The 21,504-nt window shown below is 45.9% G+C and overlaps 4 protein-coding genes across 4 annotated transcripts in view; 3 read left to right on the forward strand and 1 right to left on the reverse strand.

Moving 5' to 3' along the window:
- The window catches only part of LOC117579823, a 21,702-nt gene extending 13,284 nt beyond the window's left edge, over positions 1–8,418 (forward strand). Inside the window, exon 4 of the mRNA XM_034265916.1 lies at positions 8,407–8,418. The gene's annotated coding sequence lies outside the window, so the exon portion shown is untranslated. The remainder of the gene's footprint in view (positions 1–8,406) is intronic.
- On the forward strand, positions 6,579–7,799 carry LOC117579822 (mitochondrial dicarboxylate carrier). The gene is made up of 4 exons (XM_034265913.1): positions 6,579–6,914; positions 6,974–7,214; positions 7,282–7,414; positions 7,475–7,799. The coding sequence occupies exons 1-4, from the start codon at positions 6,674–6,676 to the stop codon at positions 7,784–7,786; spliced, it is 927 nt and encodes a 308-aa protein (XP_034121804.1). The 5' UTR covers positions 6,579–6,673; the 3' UTR covers positions 7,787–7,799.
- Positions 8,419–9,479: 1,061 nt separating the features above from the next.
- On the reverse strand, positions 9,480–10,670 carry LOC117579371 (mitochondrial dicarboxylate carrier). Its single transcript, XM_034265238.1, has 4 exons — positions 10,525–10,670; positions 10,314–10,462; positions 9,883–10,253; positions 9,480–9,818 (listed from the first exon to the last, which is right to left on the reverse strand). Exons 2-4 carry the CDS (start codon positions 10,375–10,377, stop codon positions 9,489–9,491), a joined length of 765 nt encoding a protein of 254 aa, XP_034121129.1. The 5' UTR covers positions 10,378–10,462; positions 10,525–10,670; the 3' UTR covers positions 9,480–9,488.
- An 8,599-nt stretch (positions 10,671–19,269) lies between these two features.
- Positions 19,270–20,965, forward strand: LOC117579774 (probable cytochrome P450 12c1, mitochondrial). Its single transcript, XM_034265830.1, has 2 exons — positions 19,270–19,738; positions 19,790–20,965. The coding sequence occupies exons 1-2, from the start codon at positions 19,287–19,289 to the stop codon at positions 20,934–20,936; spliced, it is 1,599 nt and encodes a 532-aa protein (XP_034121721.1). The 5' UTR covers positions 19,270–19,286; the 3' UTR covers positions 20,937–20,965.
- The last annotated feature ends 539 nt before the right edge of the window (positions 20,966–21,504 follow it).

The raw sequence follows: 21,504 nt of genomic DNA on the forward strand, positions 1-21,504 counted from the left end.
TCCCCCCCCCCCCCCCCCCCCCCCCCCCCCCAACCCCCACCCACCATCATGCGACACTATTCTGCGTCATTGTCAATTTGTTGGGTTGGCAGCTCCATGGCCCGGAAAGGCATTGCCTGGAGGAACAGGCTGCCGCAGCAGTGGCAGCACCAGAAGCAACAGCACTAACGGTACAGAAATTGCCATTCCAGCCGTGGCATTTTGATTACATTAAGCGGGTGCTGCCAGAGCTACAAAAAATAGAGAGAAGGAATAGGGTTATCAAGTAAAAGGAACGGGAGCAAAGCAAAGCAAAGGGAACAAAATATGAGTACTCTTCGTTTATCTTGTCGAGGTGGTTATACTCTATGAAAATCCACTCAAAATACCTCTTGAATTGGCATCTAAGGATGCACTTAACAGAGTGAAGATTATGGCAATTCTCATGGAAAATTTCTTTAGGAATTATTTTTTGCAAACAGCAGCAGAAAACTGAAAGCTGCACTTTCGTTTTAATAAATATTTTCACTGCAAATACGGAAACACACTCGTACACACATGCACACACACACACACAAACACAGAGAGATGCGAGTGAGCAAACAAAAAAAAAACAGTTAATTAATTAAGTATATTTACACGCAGCCAACACAAAAGCAAAACTGGCAGAGCAGAGCCGAGGAGCAGAGCAGAGCAGCAAGCTGGAGGAGCAATGAGAGGAAGCCATTGGCATTGCCTTTTACACTTTTGCCTTTATTTTGCTGTTGCTGTTGTTGTTGCTGCCTCCACCTCGTGCTTCGCCTTGGTTTTTTTTTTTTTATTTTTTATTCAGAAGCAACAATTGAGGTTAAGTGATTGTTGAGCGTGTAAGTGGCGCTCGTTAGCCGCTGACAAGACGTGTTCATCAGCATGTGGCCCACACCGACAGATAGACAGACGGACAGACGGACAGACGAACGGACGGACACCAGACGCAGTCGTCAGTCACAGAGATAGAGAGAGAAAAAATAGAGCCAGGGGCTGGGCTTCCTGAAGTCGACAAACGACTGGCAGTTAGAGTTGAAAAGCGACAGAGATGGGGAGATACCGCTGGCAGCGACCGCCATTTAAATCGGTAATTTTTCATTTGACAACCCCAAAAGCTGAACAGTTTTTTCCCTCTTTTTTTGTAGCTGTTGTTGTTGCTCTCTTTTTCACTGAAAATCGGGGTCAAAGGCTGGCTGCAGGTACAACATCCACCTGACCAATCGGCCAAAATGTTGTGCAATTAATTAGCAGCCGTCCGTGGCTGTGTTTTTTTTTTTTTGCCCCCTTTGCTTCTGAACACGAGTGAGAACGAGTAAAATTAATTTAAAAACCAACTCACGCACTTTAAAATCACTTCATCACTCATGCAGCAGCACTAAGGCGAGCTACAGGGTGCTTCAGTTTGAATTAAATATCAAGAGCAGCAGTGCATCCCAAAAAGAGATTGAAGAGCGAGTGATTGAATGGAGAGGGACTGGTATTGCCTTCCATTAAAACACTAAGAGTTCAAGTTCCCTTACTTTGTTTGTTGTTCATACTCAATAAAATTCGTATAAACGTCTCCAAAGTTGCAGCAACTATATATCCTTAACATTCTTTGCTCTGCACTTGCTCTTGTGCTCGGTTCTGCTTCAGATAATTCATCATAGGAATTACTCAACCCATTTCGCAAAGTGTCAATCTCGGCAACACGAACACCTCCACCTACACCTACACTCTTCCCTCGTGCGGTCCGACCACGCCCACAATTCTGCCAACATGTACGGCAATGTTTTTGCCCCAAACGAGCTGCGCTCATTTTTATGGTCTGACGTGTTTGTTCTTGCTGCTGCTGTTGCTACTGGCATCCCACAAACCCCTAACCAGCCAGCCCATTCTTTCTCCACACTTTCTCTGTGCCATTTCTCTTTTTGGTTACCTTCACAGCATCATGTGTCTTCGCCTCTCAAAGGTTCTCCTTACCCTCGTCTCGCTCCACGCTTTACCCCGTTTCTTTTTGTTATTTTTTGTTGTACATTTTCAACTGTAATCACATCATTTCACATCATATTTCATACTTCATCTTGTTTTGCTTGAATTGAAAAGAGAAGTGAGAGGAGAGATGAGCAAAAAATGGCAAAGCAAAGGGACCCCTGCCAGTCCATCCGGTGTTGCTTGTGGCATATAAAGAGATATGTACATATTTCTAACTCGTTTTCGTGTGTTGTTCCCAACCGCAGCTGCGTGGCTCGATGTAATCACAAATACAATGGAGCCATCCAGAAAATGATGTACATTAATGTGGGCGCCACTTGGGCAACGCTGTGTAGATTGGGGTTACTAGGGAACAGAATAGGCTCAACGAAAGCAGAACAAGCGAAAGTAATGTAATTGTACTTATTGATCCAAGCAAAACATGTCCAATCTGACGGGGAGCATGTATTCCACATTTATTAAAGATGATTTATGTCGGTTTTTGCACAGATTTATAAATTATGTTTAGCGTTTCGCTGAAAATGTTTATCAACTAATTGTTTTAGCCCGTAGGCCAGACAGAATAATTATTATTACAATGTGCGAATCTAATTAATTTGTATAGATAAATATAAATACGATAATAGATTAGCATATTTAATTTCTTACCAATAATTCATGCAAACTATTGATAAATATTCATGAGCACACAATTTAAATGAGAAATTACATTATTTGCTGTAAGGATAAACTCATTTCGTTGGCCAATTTGTAATTTCGTTTCCGAAAAGGGCCTCGAATGCCTACTCAAATCCCTGACTAATTTGATGAAATGCCAGTAAAAATATGGCCGGCAGGACAGAGCTAGGGAAAAGGTCATAAAAGCAAACAGAGAACAATGCGCGAAAAAAACGATTTTCCCTCGAACATTTTATTAACAACAAGCTTGAGGAAAAGTTTTGGACTTGAAGTTTTGCATAATTTCCAGTTGAATGGTCGCAAAAGAGCGGAACAAAGGACTCAAAGGACTGCGCCAAGAGTCGGACTGAGAATTGTGGCCAAACATTTAACGACGCATAAAATTTATAAATATCGGAAGCAGGGGACCAGGGCAGGGCAGGGCAGAGAGGTCAGATCTGCATAATTTTGCATAATTAATGCAAATTGCAATTTTTATGTATTTGTATTGGCCAAATCCTTGAGCTTTTGTCGGGGATTTTTGTGTTTGCCTTTCCCTTCCCACAATTTGCTTTTTTTGTGTTGCCGCTCAGGACATCAATGGGAAATTACAATGTAAATTAACTGGATGTAAAAGTTTGTGCCTCAACTCGAACTGCGGCCCGCATACGTAAGCAGGACAAATCAGGCTCTGCTATCCGCAGGGTGGACTTCAAGTAGAGTTGGGTTCAGAATCGGGTTGTGTGTGTGTGGGCTGTGTGGACTCGAAATCGAAATTGATTGTGCACCACTTCCTCTACTCCTTTCTACTTGATCGCAAAAAGAGTGCCGTGCCTCCTTTGACGGAAACTGGCAAAAGGCGGAAGCATTCGCGTCAACATACACGGGACATGGACAACTTACGGACAGGAACACGGACACATTGGCAACAGTTTGGCACGCATATCGGAAGGGGAACCGGGCACAACCGGGAAAAGTAAGTTTCGAAATTGGGCCGCCGCTGCCCGTCCTGACAGCCTGACAGCCGGGAAAGCTGCGTGCCAGTCTCCTAAACACGACAGGGGAAACAGTCGGAAAAAGGAACGGGGCGGACAGGCGAACGACAAAAACAAAGCAGCATTAAAAACTCATCATCCGGCCACGCTGCAGCGAAATGAAGAAAAATGCCTGTAAGAATGGCTGTAAAAATATGCTGGCTGGTACGGTACTGCCGCTGCAGCTGCCGTTGCCGTTGCCGTTGTCGTTGCAGCTGCAGGCAATAGCAGGTTGACTGACATTTGGAATGCAGCGAATCCTAGCTTCTGCCTCGGCTTCCTGGTCTCTGTTCCCTCGGGTGCCAAACAAGAGGCACGGCTCAAAGCCAACTGTTGTTGGCAGTTGACACAGGGACAATGAACCGTCCGTTCGGCTACTTGAACGCTGGTTACCTGATTTTGGCCTGGCCAAGAAAAAATTCCACAAATTAGTCCCACAGATATGAATTAAATTCGCGTACATTGCAGTGTTCCACGCTAAAACGTTAAAGTTAAACATTGCTTACACCTTTCCCTTCCGCTGTTTAAACCTTAAATATATAGGATTATATTATTAAAGTACAGAGCCATGGGTACGGGGCACAAGTCAAACAAACCGGGCACGCCATAGCATCATATGTAATTCGCGGGATTAAATGCAGCTGGCATGCCAAACTGTGATTACATGTGAGGCATGTGCAGAGAGAGAGAGGGAGGCACCTCCTTTTGCCTCTTTCATTTTGTTGAAGTTGCCCCAAAAACACTTTGAATAAATATATTTATGTGCACATCCATGTACATATCTACGGGTACATGTACATAAGAGAATGTGCATAGTTGGGTGTAGAAGCGACTCTGGTGTGGCGACACTCTTCAATTTCCATTCAAGTGCATACAGCAAAATTAATTGCTTTGCACTCGAGAACAAAACTTTCGCCGCTCCATGTCCCCACGCCCCCCCAAACGCTCGCCTCATGCTCGATTTGGGGACCAGTGTGTCCCAGTGTGTCCCAGTGTGTCCCAGTGTGTGTGTTGACATTAATCAATGACAATTTGGCACGGCCAGGCGCGTCTTCGAGTAGGCAGCAGATTGTGGCATTCCAGGCAGGACGCCAGAGAGAGTGCCAGAGCGAGCGAGAAAGTCCGGCAAGCCACTCGAAAGTGTCAATATCAAATGAATTGCAATTAAGCACAATTCATCAAGTGATGTGTGGGTGTGGGAGATTGAATGGCTGTTGGAGTGTGTGTGGAAAAAGAGTTTGTCAGTGGCACAATCCATGCTGTCCGCACTTCTCCCTCAGCTCCCTCATCCATGGTAATGCCAATTAATGATTACTGGACACAGAGAGCTGTTACTGGTCTGCTGCTGCAATCGCATTCTCGAGGCACTTACTCGTTCGTAAGTCCCCTCCCCACACTCGGGGCGTTGACAATTAAAACGTTTCACGTCCTTTACGCCTCCTCTCTCATTACACACAAGTTCTGCTCCTGTGTGTGGGTGTGTGGGTGTGTGCCGGGCAAGCGGACAGCAGACATCATGCGGCTGTCCACATTCTCCCCCCCCCCCTCCCCTTCCGTATGTCGACTGCCGGAAACGGAAATGATAAGCGAGTGTCAACTTGCCAACTGTTTTTATGCCAGCACGAAGCGCTGCTTCCTAATTTTCGCTCTCTCTCTCCCGTGGGAGAGTGAGTTGTGTGGCATTATGTTTGTAAAATTTAATTAGAAAAGTTGACTTCTCCAGAGCTGGTCAGGTGTCCACCTCAAGCTCCTGCACCTCTGCGCCTGAAGATGCCTCATTAACTCTTTCAACAGCAGCACAGGGGCAGCACCAGAGTCGAAGGCACTTTTGATAAGTGCGTGTTGCGAAAAAGTTGCTCGAATTTCCAACGCCACCAAAAACGTGACAAAAACTTGTCAATACATGTAAAGTGGAGAGGGAGCGGTTGGGGATGCGGAACTGCGGAACTGAGTGCCAACGGAGCGTGTCGAGTATGCAAAATAGGATGGGCTGCAAGGACAGCGACAAATGTCCAACATTAGCCGTAGAGCGGACAAAAAGTGCCAAGTGCCGACGGGTTTTTGGGGCTAGACTTGCGGTAAAGACCAGCTGATATCTCGTGAACAGATTTAAAACTTTGAAAAGTCGCAAATCTTCTGTTTGAAAAATTGTTTAATTGTTGTGCAAAGTTCTTATGATCTCTGAGATCTGATTAAAATATGTAGACTGTTACGAACATCTACTTAAACACGTTATACCCACGCACTCAGCCGGAAGAAGGAGGGTCAAAAAAACGCAGGGCAGTGCCAGAACTTCGGGCAGAACAAAGTGGAGGAACAAGTTCGCTCGCTGGCGGTAACCTCGTTTATTATGTCATCGTCATCGTCGCACTGCGAAACGGGGAAACCATTTTGCTCGCCCAGCGGGTGGTTGGTGCTTGCCACACAGGTGATTGGACGGGGTGCCCATTGCCACCACTCCGAGGACGTGCACCGGTACGAAGGAGGCATAAAACTATGCGCACGACCAACCGCGGGGGTGCAGAAACTTTTCAAGGAAAATGTAGTCGAAGGAGACCTGCTGGAATGCATGGCGTTGCCTGCCTGGAGATCGGGTGGAGCGGTGCAACGGAGTTGTAACTGTAAACTTATGCAACTGGCCACCAACTGAGCTTGTTTAGATTTATAAGCTGGTCGCTGTCCTTGCCTTTGGCCAGTGGATGGTGGGCGTTGCGCATTGGGCGTTGGGCGGAGTTGGAGAGGAGAAAGGCATTCAAGTCAAAAGTTGTGCTCGGCGGAATGGACGTTCCTTATCAACGTGGAGCAGCCATTAAAGTTCGGAACCAGCGTAGGGAAATAAACGAGAAAATAAAGTACAAAGAGAGCCCAAAGAGTTACCCAAAAGAGAATTACTGCGAGCAGCAAAAGACTTCCCTTTGCCAGACAACTCAACATTCCAAATGACATGACATGTGATCGAGTATTCTGAAGTTAAGGAATTTACCGAGTGTCTTCTTGGAGGAATGCCCCATACGGACAAGGAGCTTGGTGACAACTATCGCACAGTTCATCCCATCGTTCTGGAGTCATCCGAGGAATGCATTGAGCCATCGGAACCGCGCGCACGTTGGTGGTCAGGTGGCGTAGCCTCCACCTCCGTCGCTTGCTTCGTGGCACCCATAGATCTGGTCAAGTCCCACATGCAGACGCAAGTTACAAAGAAGGGAATGGTGGAAACAGCCGCAAAGGTGATTCGACTGAGAGGTTAGCTGGACGAACACTTCTACTTCTTCTCCGACTAATGATTAAGGGTTTCGTGACAGGTTTTATGGGCTTCTACGATGGCTTCTCGGCAACTGCCCTGCGGCAGATGACTTGCACCAATATCCGTTTTGGCATTTATGAAGCCGGCCGCTATGCAGAGCCCATACGTGACAATCACTTCGCCAAACTGGCACTGGCCGGATTTGCCGGTGCGGTGGGTTCGATCTGCGGCATACCCACGGATCTGATCAATGTCCGAATGCAGAATGACATGAAGGAGAGCGAGGCTGAACGACGCAAGTAACTCTAAACATTTTGCTTGCGCTGTGAGCAGCAATGATATCATTCCCCTTCCCGTTACCCGCAGCTATAGGCACGTCTTCGATGCCCTCATCCGAATACCCAGGGAGGAGGGCTGGCGGGCCTTTTACGCTGGTGGAACAGCGGCGGCACTCAAGGCCTCGGTGGGCACCTGTGGGCAGTTAGCGCTCTACGATATTGTGAGTGCTAGCTTGGGATAATTAAACCCAGATACGACACACAATCCTCTCCCCATGAAGGTCAAAACAGAGTTGAGCGAAACCTTTGATATGGAAGACGGTTTCGTGCTGCACTTTGACAGCTCCCTGATATCCTCGATCTTCTCGTCCATTATCTCGCATCCCTTCGATGTGCTGAAGACCCTGATGATGAATGCCCGACCCGGGGAGTTTCGTAGCGTTTTCCATGCCTGCCATTACATGATGAGGTTTGGCATTCTCAGCCCTTTTCGCGGCCTGGCTCCGACCATGTTGCGCAAAGGTCCGGCCACCATAAGTCTCTTTATTATCTACGAACAGCTGAGGCTACGCTTTGGCTATGTGGAGGATTAATAAAGCGAGTGAGAGAGAGGATCATGGAAAGTAGACTTTAAAGTTGCACCGAAAGATCATTGACCTAGGATGAGGCCGCCGTCTGGCTGGCTCATGGTGTGCCATCCCTTTGCTATCAGAAACATCAACCGCAACTGCTCACATTATAAATTGATTACCACTCGCAACGTGACTAATGAACATTAGTTTGTCCAACTCGTTGCCGCTGCTGGGGACCCAGTTGTGTGCCACCAAAGTTGGAGGGCCAAATGCCAGCACGTGTCCCATGCATAGTTTTCAGATGCCAGCAGGCAAGGACGCACCGGGAGGGGAGGAATGGCTGATGACAACTAGGCGTATGAGCAACAATGCCCTGACAGCGAGGATAGTAGGTTGGCGGGAGAGGAGTTTGAGTTCCCTTGTTCGAGTTATCCGCTTGCGTCTAACAACGTTTTGTCGTGGAGTGTCGTGTCACGTATGCGAGGTAAATGTTTCACGTATGGTTGAGAGAGAGATGGATGGATGGTGGGTGGGTACACACCATGTGTCGCTCCCCTCCATATGCTTCGCACAGTTCCAGTCCTTCACTCCCATCCTTTAATCGTGATTGCAATCATTGTGGAAATTGAATTTGTAAGTAGGCAATTTAGGGCCAGGGGAAACGCGGAAAAATAAGAATAATGCGACGCAATGAAACCAAATTAGTGGCGAATTGCGGGATATATGTACATGGAGCGACAGCTAAGCTGGGGGTTCTTGGCCTCTAGCGATGGCAATCAGTTGCTTTATGTGGGGAATATATCGTGGAAATTCATGTAAATATAGTCAAAAACACGTGAGGTTTCACTACAAGTGTGTTGGATATTTTCTTGGGAATATTTTCTATCATGCACATCCCTACAACAGCCAGTAAAAGTGCCTCGCACTCACCTCCACTCACCAGCCAGAGCCCACTTCTAAGCCAACGCTAACACACAAACTTGCACTTAGAGGCAAGCAACCCGCTCTCCCGTTCTCCCGCTCTCCCTCCCACTCTCTATTTGCATAAATGCTCTCAGCCAAGTTTATGACTGACTTGCGATTGCATCCACAATGAGGTTTTGCCTCAGCTGGTAAATACGAAAGATACGGAATACGGGCTTGGGCGGGGCTCGGGTGTTTCTGGTGTTTTCTGTGTCGGTTGGCAGGTTATTAGGCGCTAGGCTTGCACATTTTGTTTGCCATTAAAATAATTTGCATAGTTTGTATTTATGCAGGTGGTTTGGCACACGGGGAACGGTGCACGGACCCACAACGTTTTGCATTATTAAATAATACGCATACGCACCGTTGACCCGTTTTCGGTGGGCAACACTGGGTGAGAGAGTGGTGGCAAGTAGGGGGTCGGTTGTCCGTTGTCCGTTGTCCGTTGTCCGTTGTCGGTGGTCGGTTGAGGGGGAGGTTGCTTGTGCAATCAATGTGGAATTGAATGCTTTATAGAGGTGCAGGCACCGTATATTTGAGGTTGCTTTGGCCGAGATTGTTTTGCAAATAAATACGTGGCCAAAAGTCGTTGGCAGAGGCCAGGAAGTGCACCAAATGTTTGACTTACGAGTGCTCTCGATGGCTCGCTGGCTGGTCGTGTTTTGAGGTTAAATCAACATTCAGATGGGCGTTGATTGGAGTTTCCTTCACGGATTTGAGTGGGTAAACATATGTAGGTCGGGCATGGGCGACCACTTTATTAAGTCTTCTTGGGTACATCATCGTAATAGCCGAAATACAAGCGAAACTGTTCGAATAGCACAAATGTAAGGGTCGTATTTGGCAACATTCGCATTAGACTGGGTACAGTGCCGCGAAAGAGTCCACGCGGCCCAAAGCGCATCATGTAGGCAAAGAACTTGTCCGCCCTGCCCCCGTCCGGGGCTCTGGTGGTCATGCGAAGCGTTTTCAAGATCTCAATGGGCTGGACCAGGGGACCACAGAGCAGAGCCGCCGACACGGAGCTGATCACGTGCAGCAGCTTGCTGTCGTGCGTCAGCTCGAGGTAGTGCATGTAATTCATCTTGGCCTGGGAAAACAATGTGAAAATTTGGATAACTGTTAGATGGGCGGATGTATTATGTTTCCCTCACCTGATCGTAGACTGCATTCTGGCCAATGGTGATGAGAGCAGCCCGCGCACATGAGTAGCTTCCGCCGTGATAGAGCGATGTCCAACCTTCATTTCGGGCCACTGTATATAGTCCATGAAAGACATTCCGGTAATTGCGCCGCTTCCTCTCGGGTAGTGCACGGTCCACGTGCATTCTGATGTTCACCAGCTCCGAGGGTATGCCCACACAACCCGCCACTACGCCAGCCACGCTGGCCACACCCACCTTGTGCAGAAAGTTGTACTCATCCACGTACCTCTTGCCGGTCTCATAGAGATGAAAGCGAAGGGCCACGTAGGTCATCTGGCGCAGCAGCTGGGCGCTCAGGCCATCGTATAACGAAAAGAAACCTACAGGGGAGAGAATTTCAGTCAGGCGAGCGTCCAGGGATGAGAACTTGTATGGCTTACCATGTTCCTTGATAGCCAAACGGAAAGTCTGCGCCAGAGTTCTGTCCTGCTTGATGATCATCATGCGCGTCTCCAGCAGGTCGAAGGGGGCCGTGAACAGCTGCGTGGTAGCCCCCGCCAAGCCGCCGCACCACCAGCGCGGATATAACCTGGAAAAACACAATCAGTCGGGATCAGTGATCGAAAGAGTGGGCACACCATCATTCCACACCTTCGTTCCTCCTGCAGGATGTCGCAGTACTTGTATAGACACGCCAGCTTGTGGGATTTTCTAGTCGTATCTATGGGGGGGTCTGACAGAACAGGACAGGACAGAACTATACTGACAGCTTAACGAAAGGAAACTCTGTCCGAAGTGGACAACTCCGACATGTGTCATTTCTGCATCCGGCCATTAAGAGGAGCACCCGACTGAGTTGTCTAATTGCTGCTGGTCCAAGTTCGAACTAATTGAGGCAACTCGCCCGCCCAAACTTTCCCGGGTTCCTCCCGCAGCCAGTCCAAAGAAGTTATTGCCACGCAACGCAGGTGTTGCAAGGCTTTTCAGTAATTTGGCATAGTTTGGTGGCTTCGACAGTGCTTCCCCCTTTCACTTTCACCCCCTACCTCCCTCCCTGCCTCGCCAGACGAAGTTTCGAGTGTGTTCTACTCTGGCTCCTGTTCTGTTCACACACAGTTGTCGTGGCATTATCATCGCCCATTAGGCATCACCAATGCGAGAATGTGCACAGTTTAGTTCTCCCAAATTGCTTGCAACTTTGGTCAGATTAGGGGGAATTGAAAGTTATTTCAAAGGGGGTGAAAGAGAAGGCAAAGAGCTTAGCTGTGCGGAAAGACACATTCCGTAGTACATGTATGTGGATTGTTAATTAAAATAAGTACTTTTGGGTGGCCATGATAAACTTGTTTTTGGATGAAATTCGTAAGGATGCGGAAATAGGCCAAATAAATTACACTTAAATGCTCACCTACTATTTTATTATTGATTATTTTCAGCGCTAGCAATAAAGCTGTTGTCAGGCTCTTAAATATAGTGCACAAAACTGAAATAATGCGCTAAAAAACAGTTTTATTGCGCTTAAATTGAGTGAACTGAAGGTGAAATATGTATGTAATTCCGTATCCAAATAAACTAGTTCCTGCGGAGTTATGGCAGCGAATCGTTTCCCTTCCTCATTAGTGCATTTATTTATGTATTTTTGTTGTTGCACAATCCCCACTCTGGCATGCCGCACCATCAATCAAGCGCTGGCATTTATTTGAATGGCTTCGATTTCAATTCAAGTATTCCACAAATGCAAAGGGAACAAACAGCAACGAAAAATATTTACTATATTTATTAAAATATGTATGTATTTATGTACATATTTACAGACTTATGTATGTATATAGCTTTTTTATTGGTGGCGCACTAAAAAATGGCTGCTTGGTCATAAATGTACGCAGCAATCCTCCTATTTACTGACTCTCTCTGTCGTTTTTACAGTTAGTCATAGTCATAACTGCATTCGATTGGTGCGGTGAGGGGGAGTGAAGCGCACTGAAATGCGTAGGCTCTCAAGTGGCCGCCACCCTCTGAATGCCTTTTTGTTCATTGGAAACGAATTTACTGTTTTTCGATGTGTTCTTTTATTTGTGTTTGAAGTTGCTCTTTTTTCTTCAGTGCCTTCTTTTACAGCTAGCCTTTTCACTTTGCCCGTAATGCAAGATAATATATCACGTATATACATACATAAGCCGTTGCCTTGCCAGAGTGAGTACTGTCCAAACGAGACAGGATTGTTTCCCTGCATTATTTGAATCGGTTGCCAAAATCACACCTAGCCTAACTAACACTCTTCAATGGCATTTGTACATGTACATACATGTCTCCCTGCACACAACACTTGCAATTAAATTAGCATCTTGTTATGAAACCTCAAAGCAGAGTCACCTTTAGACAGTACTCAACGCTCTATCTCTCTCTCTCTGTCTCTCCCTCTCCCGCTATCTAGCCCTTTCCTGCACTTTACTTTTGCAAATTTAATGCACTCTCTCTCTCTCTCTCTCTCTCTATCTGTCTCTAGCTGTCTCAAACGCCTTCTCTCTCGCTCGTTCTCCCTGAAAGTTTTCGAAATAACACGTCAATTTGATATGCCTCTGCATCGATGGCCTTTGTTGGTCCTGTTGTTTTATAACCAAACTGCAGACCTTTCTGCCCTATCTCTCTCTCTCTCTCTCTCTTTCTCTCTCTCTGTTGTGTAAGTATTTTCTGCAATTTTTTTGGTAGCAAATATTATTCTGCACCCCGGCAATGTTTCCTGCCCCTCGCATGTGTCTGTGGTTATGTGCGTTCGTGTCTGTTTGCCAGTATCTTAGGTTATTAGAAAAGTTTGCGGCCTGACTAGGGAGAATAGTGAATAGGCTGAGAGCAGCAACAAAAAGTTGGCACTCGAAGAAAATTGCATATTGGAGTTGTTTAGGCCATCACGGACACCCAATGAAAGCACTCTCAAGGATCTGCTCTCCAGCTGATCTGCATTCCGAAGTGCTGTAGTTTCTGGTCAAGTTTCTTCCTTGTGCTGCTTGAGAACAGCTCAATATAATTTGAGAAATTAAAGCAGATGATCAGAGCTGGTAAATGGCTGGCTTATTAGAAATAATTTCCTCTACTTTTCTGCTCAAACCACACATTAAAATGAAAATAAATTCCTACTTGGAGAACCCATCAAGATAATCTCATCACTCTTTGATAGTTTAGTCTTCATATGTTCATTGCAACTTACGATAAATGTGTGAATAATATTGATATATCCACAGTTGTTTTTTTCTTCGTTTTCTGACATAAACTTTTTTCATATTTTGAACACTGCGCCTTCCGGTTGCAGCGCATGCAACAGTCTGTCAGTGTGGTATATCCAGATATTGCCACCGCAATCCCCATCCTATGGCCATCCGCGTCTGCTGGCAAACTTTCGACAAGTATAACAAACAAGAGACTTGCAACGGCTGTGCTGTCGATGCCTTCAGCCACATGTACTGCAGCTGCAAGCCGACAAACTTGGCAACTCAACCAGCTAGCGAGAAGGACAGGCTGTGGAGCGGCAGTAGGACAAGAAGATTCTATCAAGTTTTTACCAGCACACTTTTCTTTTTCCCCTTTTTTCCCACCCCACCCCTCCCCTTTCAACATTTTCTACTTTTTTGCGGCCTGTCTGGTTGACTCTACTCTCGCCTCCTCTGCATCCCCTGCGCCACCATCCGAGGCAATTTTCGTGTTGAACTTTTTTGAGAAATGTTTTTGGGCAAAATATCAACACTCGACAGGGGGGTAAGCGTCCCGGACGACAGGGATCAGGTGGCAGCAAGTGTAAATGACCCAGCAGAGAGAGGTGTGTGCTGTCGAAAGGGTGTTACAGGTATCCGATGGTGCAACAATCAAATGGTCAAAGCTGTGGCAAAAGTCACTCAAAGGCCAGGCCCCAGTCACGAATCCGCCAGTGGTGCTACGAAAATTCCATTTTATGATAATGCAACTTGGCAGCTAGCCAAACAAAAAAACCAAAAAAAAAAACAAAAAATAATAAAAAAGGAAACGGAGAGAAAGATTAATAGTAGCTGAAAAATAAGTTGGCCGTTTCCCTGGCTTGGGTCGAGTGAAGTTCTGGCCTTACAGTGGCCTGGCCTTTCCTGGCCACGATACGGCATCTGGGCAACATGTGCTGTAATAATAATAACAATACAAACACCCAATCCAAACAGCTGCGAATTCGGGAATTGCTGCAGTTTTTCGGACAAGAGAAATGGCCCCAAAAGCCGACAGGCAGTAGGCAACGAAACGCGACAGTCAAACACCCTCTAAAATGGGGAAACACTTAATACGAGAAGGAGAATGCACGGCATTTGAGATGGGTATTGATGTCTTTAATACTCTCCTTTAAGTTGAATAACTTTCCGTACAATTTCCTACTTCTTCCCATCGATCTAGGCTACACAAATCGATCGGAACTTACTTCCGCAAGTTCCAGCGCAATATTCATCGCACGAGCCGCAAGATGTGTAGCTATTCCAGAAATGCCTGTGGCTCAAGGCATGCATCCTGCCACGGCAGCGTGGCGTATGCGCAATTATCTGGCAACCGCATAGGAACCAAGGCGAGACCTGCAGGCATGGCAGGAAGGACTTGACTTAAGTTTTGCTGGGTTATTTAAAGTTCGCGTTATTAATAAATGCCTCGATGTTGAGAGTCTCCGCCTCTGTTTTTGCCTTTGCCACTGACTCTGCATTTGCCTGGAGCTTGGTCTGGTCTGGTCTGGTCTGGTCTCTTCTGTTCTTTTGCTGTGCCGTCCTGGTCTGGTATGCAACGCTTGATTAGTGCAGCGCCTAACTTATGGCCAGCCAGGGCCTTGGGAGCTTGGGGAGGAGATTGGCAGGACGGGTCGGGACTTCACGGGGGGCCGACTTCCTGCAAATTACTGAGAGTTTTGCTGGGCGCAAAGTTTGGCGCGTTATCGTCGAAAGTTTAATGGAACTATGTCGTGTCGTGCATCGAAAAGCTAGGTCCCAATGGGGGGTTTTCGAGCCAGGAAGCAGACCGTACCCGACCCATCCCACATCCCACAGGGGGCAATGTCTCTGAAATGGGGTTACGGCAAGCTAGGAAAGGGTTCGGCATCCGTGTTAAGCCTAGCCGGCTCCGACTTAGGGACTGGCTAATTGTTGGGAACTCCGACACCCGACCCCCCGACCTCCCTCCTCCGACACACAATTCCGAGATTCGTGAACTGAAAAGCGAATGAGAGAAAACGGGAAATTAATACAAAATGAAATAATTATTCGGGGGGAGAGAGGAGAGAGAATGGAAATTGTGGCACTAGGATCAGTATGTTAAACATAAAGTTTGGTCAGTGGGTTAGGAATTTGTTAATGAAAACAGAGGGGGAAGAGAAGTTTCTTCTACTGCAAAATTTCAGAATAAATTCGTAAAGAAACTAAAGGGAAAGTTTTAATGAAAAAGGGCACACTTGAATGTGAACTAGGAAATGCATTAAAGAGAACAAAGGAATGTCTTGATACCCCAAAAATACGTAGTTGGATTAGCTGCAGGCAAATGCCACAGTTAATGGACTTTGATAGTTCAACAAATGCTGAAACCATTGGCATTCAAACATATCCAACGATAATGACAATTATGCAGACACTCGCTTTGCTCTGCTCTCTGCGCTCTGCCCTGTTGTTTACTGCCAGCCCATCCATTGATGAAGGCCCATCGCATCGCATCGCATCGAATCGAATCGAATATTAACGCAATTTGAACCACAATCGATGATGGACTTGCGGCTTGTGGTTAGCCCCAGGGCGTGGACCGAGAGATGGGGCCACGGTTGTCATCGATTGATGTCTGACGGAGACTCCCCTGTTGGCCCATCCTGCCTCCATGCTGCCGCCATCTGTTTGTAATTATCAAAGGAATATCTGAAATGTTTTCCTGTTGCTGCCTGCATTTAATGGGCCTTAAATTAGTTCGAGACTCGAGGGCACAGTCAGAGTCAGAGTCAGAGTCAGAGTCATGGCAGTCATCTCTTGCACAAAAGGCATTTGAAATGTTGTACAATATTTGCCATTTATTTCTTCTTTGCATTAATTGCGAGTAAGTTTCCCGTTTCCCGATTCCCGTTTCCCGCTTCCTGTTTACAGGCATTTAGCAAAGTTTCTTCTTCAAGTTAATTACTCTGGGATTTTACACATTTGTTCTCCTTCAGCAAAGTTGCTCTACATGCAAAAACTGCAACAAATTATGCTTACATCGCGTTTTTCTCTTAATTTTATTTGCATACACATTCATTTACCATATGTACTTAGTGTGAATTCCCATTTGTGGCCAGGGTTCTTTCGGTTTAACTTGTGGGGAAAAGGGCAAAAGGGAACTTGTTGAATTCAGGGATGCCAACATTTAATTGTAGCAAACAATTAACTGTTAATACGTGGCAAGTTTTATGGCTTCAAACAGTTAATAATTTAATAAATTAAATAATGGTGAATGAGGGGGTTGAAAAGCCAATCCGATTATATGGGCGTGAGGTGTAATCAATTTAATAAAATGCCTCAAGCAATGTCTTTTATTGACTACAAAATGGTATCTTGGATCAAATTGAACTGCTTTGGGATCTTATTTAATCTGAAATTTCTATGTAACCCCTTAATCACTTCCCGTATCCTCTTTATTACGTGCATTTCGAACACACACAAGGAAGTGTGTAATTTAATTCCAGGAAGGAGAAGAAATTCTCAAAAAAAAATAGGAACTTCCGTGTGTGTCAGCTGCCTGCTACCTATGTACCTCTCCTTACTATCGCTGCATATCGCATTGCCAGTTAATTTGATTGACATTTATCCGCTTTCTTTCTTTTTTTAGTCGGTATTTTGGTCCCACGAAAGCAGAGCCGGTTAGGGGGCGTGTCGGGGCGGGCGTCCATATCAATGGCCCGCTCCCGTGTGTCTTTGGCCGTGTCTGGGCGGGGTGCCTGGTCCTCCGCCCGACTCGGTCTACACTCTACACTTGACACAGTGTTTGCACTTTGCGCTGATTTAATCTTTTCGTTGCCTTTGGCTGAGTGTCTGGTAAGGGGAGATGGGAATGGTCTGTTCCTGTGTCTGGGACTTGGTCTGGATCCTGATTGCGCTGCTTGCCTGCCTTCTTCGCGTGGTTCCGCCCATTCCCCTAGTCTACCCCTGGTGCTACAGTTGGCGCGTGATAAAGAGCAAGAAGCGATGGGACAACGAACAAAAAAATAAGAAAAATCGGAGAAAGAAATCCGGCTGTTTGCCTTTGGTTTGAAGGTGTCACCCGCCGTCGCCTCCTCATGGTGGATTCCGATTCCGTTTGAAGTGTGCAAGCAAAGAGGGAATGCAAAAAAAGAAACGAAGGAATTATTGAACATCTGATGCAGTTATGATAATGTCAAAGCATTTCCACTCAAGTGGCAGTTTGGCTAGATTCCGATTATGACAGGCAAATGGAAGAGTTATTGGAAATTAATGCAACCCAGCCCGGCCCTTCCCCTCCAGTCCTTCCCCCTAGACAGATGACATCGATTTGGGTCAATGCATACAGCAAATTGAAGTCTTAAAAATCAAATTATCCTCTTTTTGTGGGACATTTTCGTTTAAGTTTCTAACTATTTATGACATTGATGTATATTCAATCCAGCGGCAAGGCTATTAGTGCCACAAAGCAGCAAAACTAATGGATAATACCCCAGCTCTGTGTTGTGCAGAAAGCAAAAAAACCGCGCCCCTATATACATTAATACCTTTAATACATAAATGTATGTATGTACTTATGTATGTCATATAAATACTTTGTGGTGTGGTCCCAACATTATATATGTATAATAATTTACAAAATTTATGTACAAACTTTTTGTTGTTGTGCGGCGCACAGACGCAGTTAATTTGGCCAAGTTTTTGCGGCTTGTTTGGCGGTCAATTGTGTAATTTGTTTGCTTCTTGTAATATGTACAGACGTATGTACTTGAGGAAAAGTGGGTGCTTCGATTATAATTTACATTTGTACCTACCAGAGCTGGAGCTACTTATTATACCAATTTGTACATACAAATATGGTCTATGGTATAATAAATTTATGCATAAATAAAATTCTGCTTACGATATCTTCAGTCAAGCTGTAATCCCTCTGTAATCGCTGGTCACTTAGCATAGATATATTTGTACTTCTCGTAAGTTGGACAGTGAATTCTCTGCCATCGGCACCGTTCTGCTCCCTCAGGTGTGTGGCTTGCCGTTCTGCACTTTGCTGTTGTAATTTTTATTTGCGCCCCTCTTTCGTGTGGGCGTGGTTGTGGCCATAACGGGCCTCAGCTATAATTTAAGGCCGCAACGTGTTATCAGACTTAATATGTAATACATTCTCTAGTGGTCGGTCGGTCGGTCAGTGGGTTGGACGAGGAGCAGAGGATGGTGGCGGGAGCTCCGCAAAGTTGGTCAAAACAATAGAAGCCCTTACCCTCTATTGTTTCTCTGTCTCTCCCTGTGTGTGTGTGTGTGTGTGTGTATTGGAACGATTTGGCCCTTTTGTTTTGGTTTATTGTTTTTGAAATGCACATAAAATGCGTTTTGCTTCTGTCCTTTGTGTTCCAATGCAAGCGTTTGAGACTCATATATTATTGATGGCTTTGGATAACAGTGGAATGGATGGAGCGTATTGTGGATGACCCGCACAGCCACACAGCTAGCCACACAGCCAGCCACTCAGCATGCCCCATGTGTGTGGTCCAGCGAAAATGTAATATGAGCCACACACAATTTACGTATTTAAAATCTAGTTTTGGCACTCGAAATTGGTTAGATAAAGTTGTTTTCCCCAATTGATTGTTGCTATGTGCGGTGGTACCTGCACGGCAGTAGTATCTGGGTACTTATTAGTTAGATGGGTTGTATTTTTAGTGGCACTTGCAATCTAGGTAGTTTTTGCTTTAGGTTTAACTTATATCAACAACCGAGGCGAGCTATCATTGCTTGGACATATCATTGTACATATTCGTATGCCTATTGTCCAAAAGGAAGTCCAGAATTTGCTATAAATAAATATGAATAAAATGAAATTGCATGTAGGCATAACAACAAAGTAATTTATTGTGTTGTTCTCCACTTTAGTGGCCACTTAGAACAGTTTAAATTAAATCAATTCCACATTATGCAGAATTGTCCGTATACATGAGTAGGGGCCATCTTAATGTCACAAGACTCGACTGTGTAAAGTACCGTACGTTGGTTAAAGTACCGTAGGTGCATGCATACTCTGGAAAAGATCGAAGCTTTTGCTTCAAGTTCCCACTTGGGCGAGAGATAACAAAACAAAACGACATTAAGTTTACACAAACTTATTAAATACATCGAGAGCTTTCCACAAAAGCTTTGTCAACTTGTTTACTTCCCACTTGTCTGCTGGCATTTCACTGAGAGATAGCGGCGATGATACGACGAGCAGTGCAACAGGGCATCAGCGCCAGGTCTAGCCTATCTGGGCTCCAGGTCACCCCCCGGCGGACCATAGATACGGCACCAGCCAGCTCATCGTACATGGAGCAGTTGGAGGTGGACTGGACTACAGCAAAACCTTTCGCAGAGATTCCCGGTCCAACACGTTGGCAATTGTGGCGTGGCTTCCAGAAGGGCGGCGAGTTCCATGATCTGGATATGGTCCAGCTAATGGATCTGTACCAGTCGCGATTCGGGGACCTATGTCGGGTACCAGGCCTGTTCGGCATGCCCACCACTGTGTTCACGTTCAAGGTGGAGAACTTCGAGAGAGTCTACCGCACCGAGGGACAGTGGCCGGTGAGAGGGGGGGCCGAACCAGTGCTGCATTATCGTGCAAATCGCAAGGACGGATTCTTCAAGGACTGCACTGGACTGATCAGCAAGTAAGTGTAGCATCTGCCACAGAGTTCCCAGTTGCTGATATCCATTTGCAGTGGTCCAGAGTGGGGCCGTCTCCGCAGCGCGGCGAACCCTATTTTGATGCAGCATCGCAACGCTGACTTGTACTTGGAGCCTATGCAGCGGGTCAACACGCAATTTATAGATCGCATCAGGGCCATTCGGGATACGGAGTCACAGGAGGTGCCTGGAAACTTTCTCGATACCATAAATACCCTGACCTTTGAGTCTGTGGCTGTGGTGGCCCTGGACCGCGAGCTGGGACTTCTACGGGACTCCGATCAAAGGCCAGAGGCCCTAGAGCTCTTCAGAAACATTAAAATCTTCCTACTATGCTTCTTCGAGCTAGGCATAAAGCCGTCGGTGTACAAGTACATCAGCACGCCCACGTACAGGAAATTCAGTAAGGCATCGGATGTGATCTTTGACACCTGCTCGATGTACGTAAACGAGGCTGTGGCACGCATAGAGGGCCAGTCGGCAGCGGAGCGTGTGGGCCGTAAGAGTGTCTTGGAGCAGCTGCTGCAAATCAATCGAAAGTTCGCCGTGGTCATGGCCATGGACATGCTCATGGGAGCTGTGGACACCACCTCCTCGGCCCTAACTGGAATCCTCCTGAGTCTGGCGAAGAATCCCCAGCAGCAAAAGAAGCTGCGCGAGGAAATAGTGTCCAGGCTGCCCCAGCCAGACCGCCAGTTCACTTTGGCGGAGATGAAATCGTTGCCATACCTGCGTGCCTGCATAAAGGAAGCGATGAGGATGTATCCCGTTACCTTCGGCAATATCCGATCGGCTGGAACAGATGTCGTGCTGGATGGCTATCGCATACCCCAGGGCACGAATCTCCTCATGCTCTCCACTAATTTGCTGCGCGACGAACGCTTCTATCCCCGACCCAAAGAATATCTGCCAGAGCGCTGGGTACGCCCCCAGGGCGACGACAGCACAGATTCGCTTTTGCGGAATAATTTGAATCCATTTGTCTACTTACCGTTTGGCTTTGGTCCCCGCATGTGTGTGGGCAAGCGAATCGTAGACCTTGAGATGGAGTTGACCGTGGCTAATCTGGTGCGAAACTTCCACATAGAGTTCAATTACCCCACAGAAAATGCCTTCACTAGCTCGTTCCTAAACATGCCAAACATTCCCCTGAGATTTAAATTTACAGATGTGAAATATTAATGAATGAATCAAAAGATTTTTAAAAATAACCGCCTTACTCGATCTTGCGCCTTACAACACTCCTTTAGCAGTTTCTTAAGGGAGTTTGAAAGCTCTTTTCCTTTGCAAAGGGAGTTTGAACAACTAATGAGAACAACAAAATATAAAATAAAATATATTATGACTATAGACAATAATATATAGAAATAAAAGAAAAGAAATAAAATCAATGAAAACACCATCCATAGGTGATTAGTTCAGAAACGTAGGATTTCAGAAAAACAATAGAATTTATTTTCCTCTTTTGTTGCGCGCGCCATTTTTCAAAAATTCTTAGTGATATCAGTTAACCCACATGTGTCTCTACATGTTGTCTACAATTTAAATACTCAACACAAACCACCCGTGCTCCCAAGAGGGTGATTTGAATAAAAAATTCAAATAAAAATAAGGTCAATCCAATAAAAAGGCGTATTTATAATATAAAAATTGATTGTTCAATCGGATTAAATTATTGTTTCAGTGGTGAAAGTCTTTGCAAGCTAGTTTTATCAAATAGAACATCAAAATCGAGGAATCTGATTTAAGA

This window comes from Drosophila guanche, unplaced genomic scaffold, assembly GCF_900245975.1.
Source record: "Drosophila guanche unplaced genomic scaffold, DGUA_6, whole genome shotgun sequence".
Taxonomy (NCBI): domain Eukaryota; kingdom Metazoa; phylum Arthropoda; class Insecta; order Diptera; family Drosophilidae; genus Drosophila; species Drosophila guanche.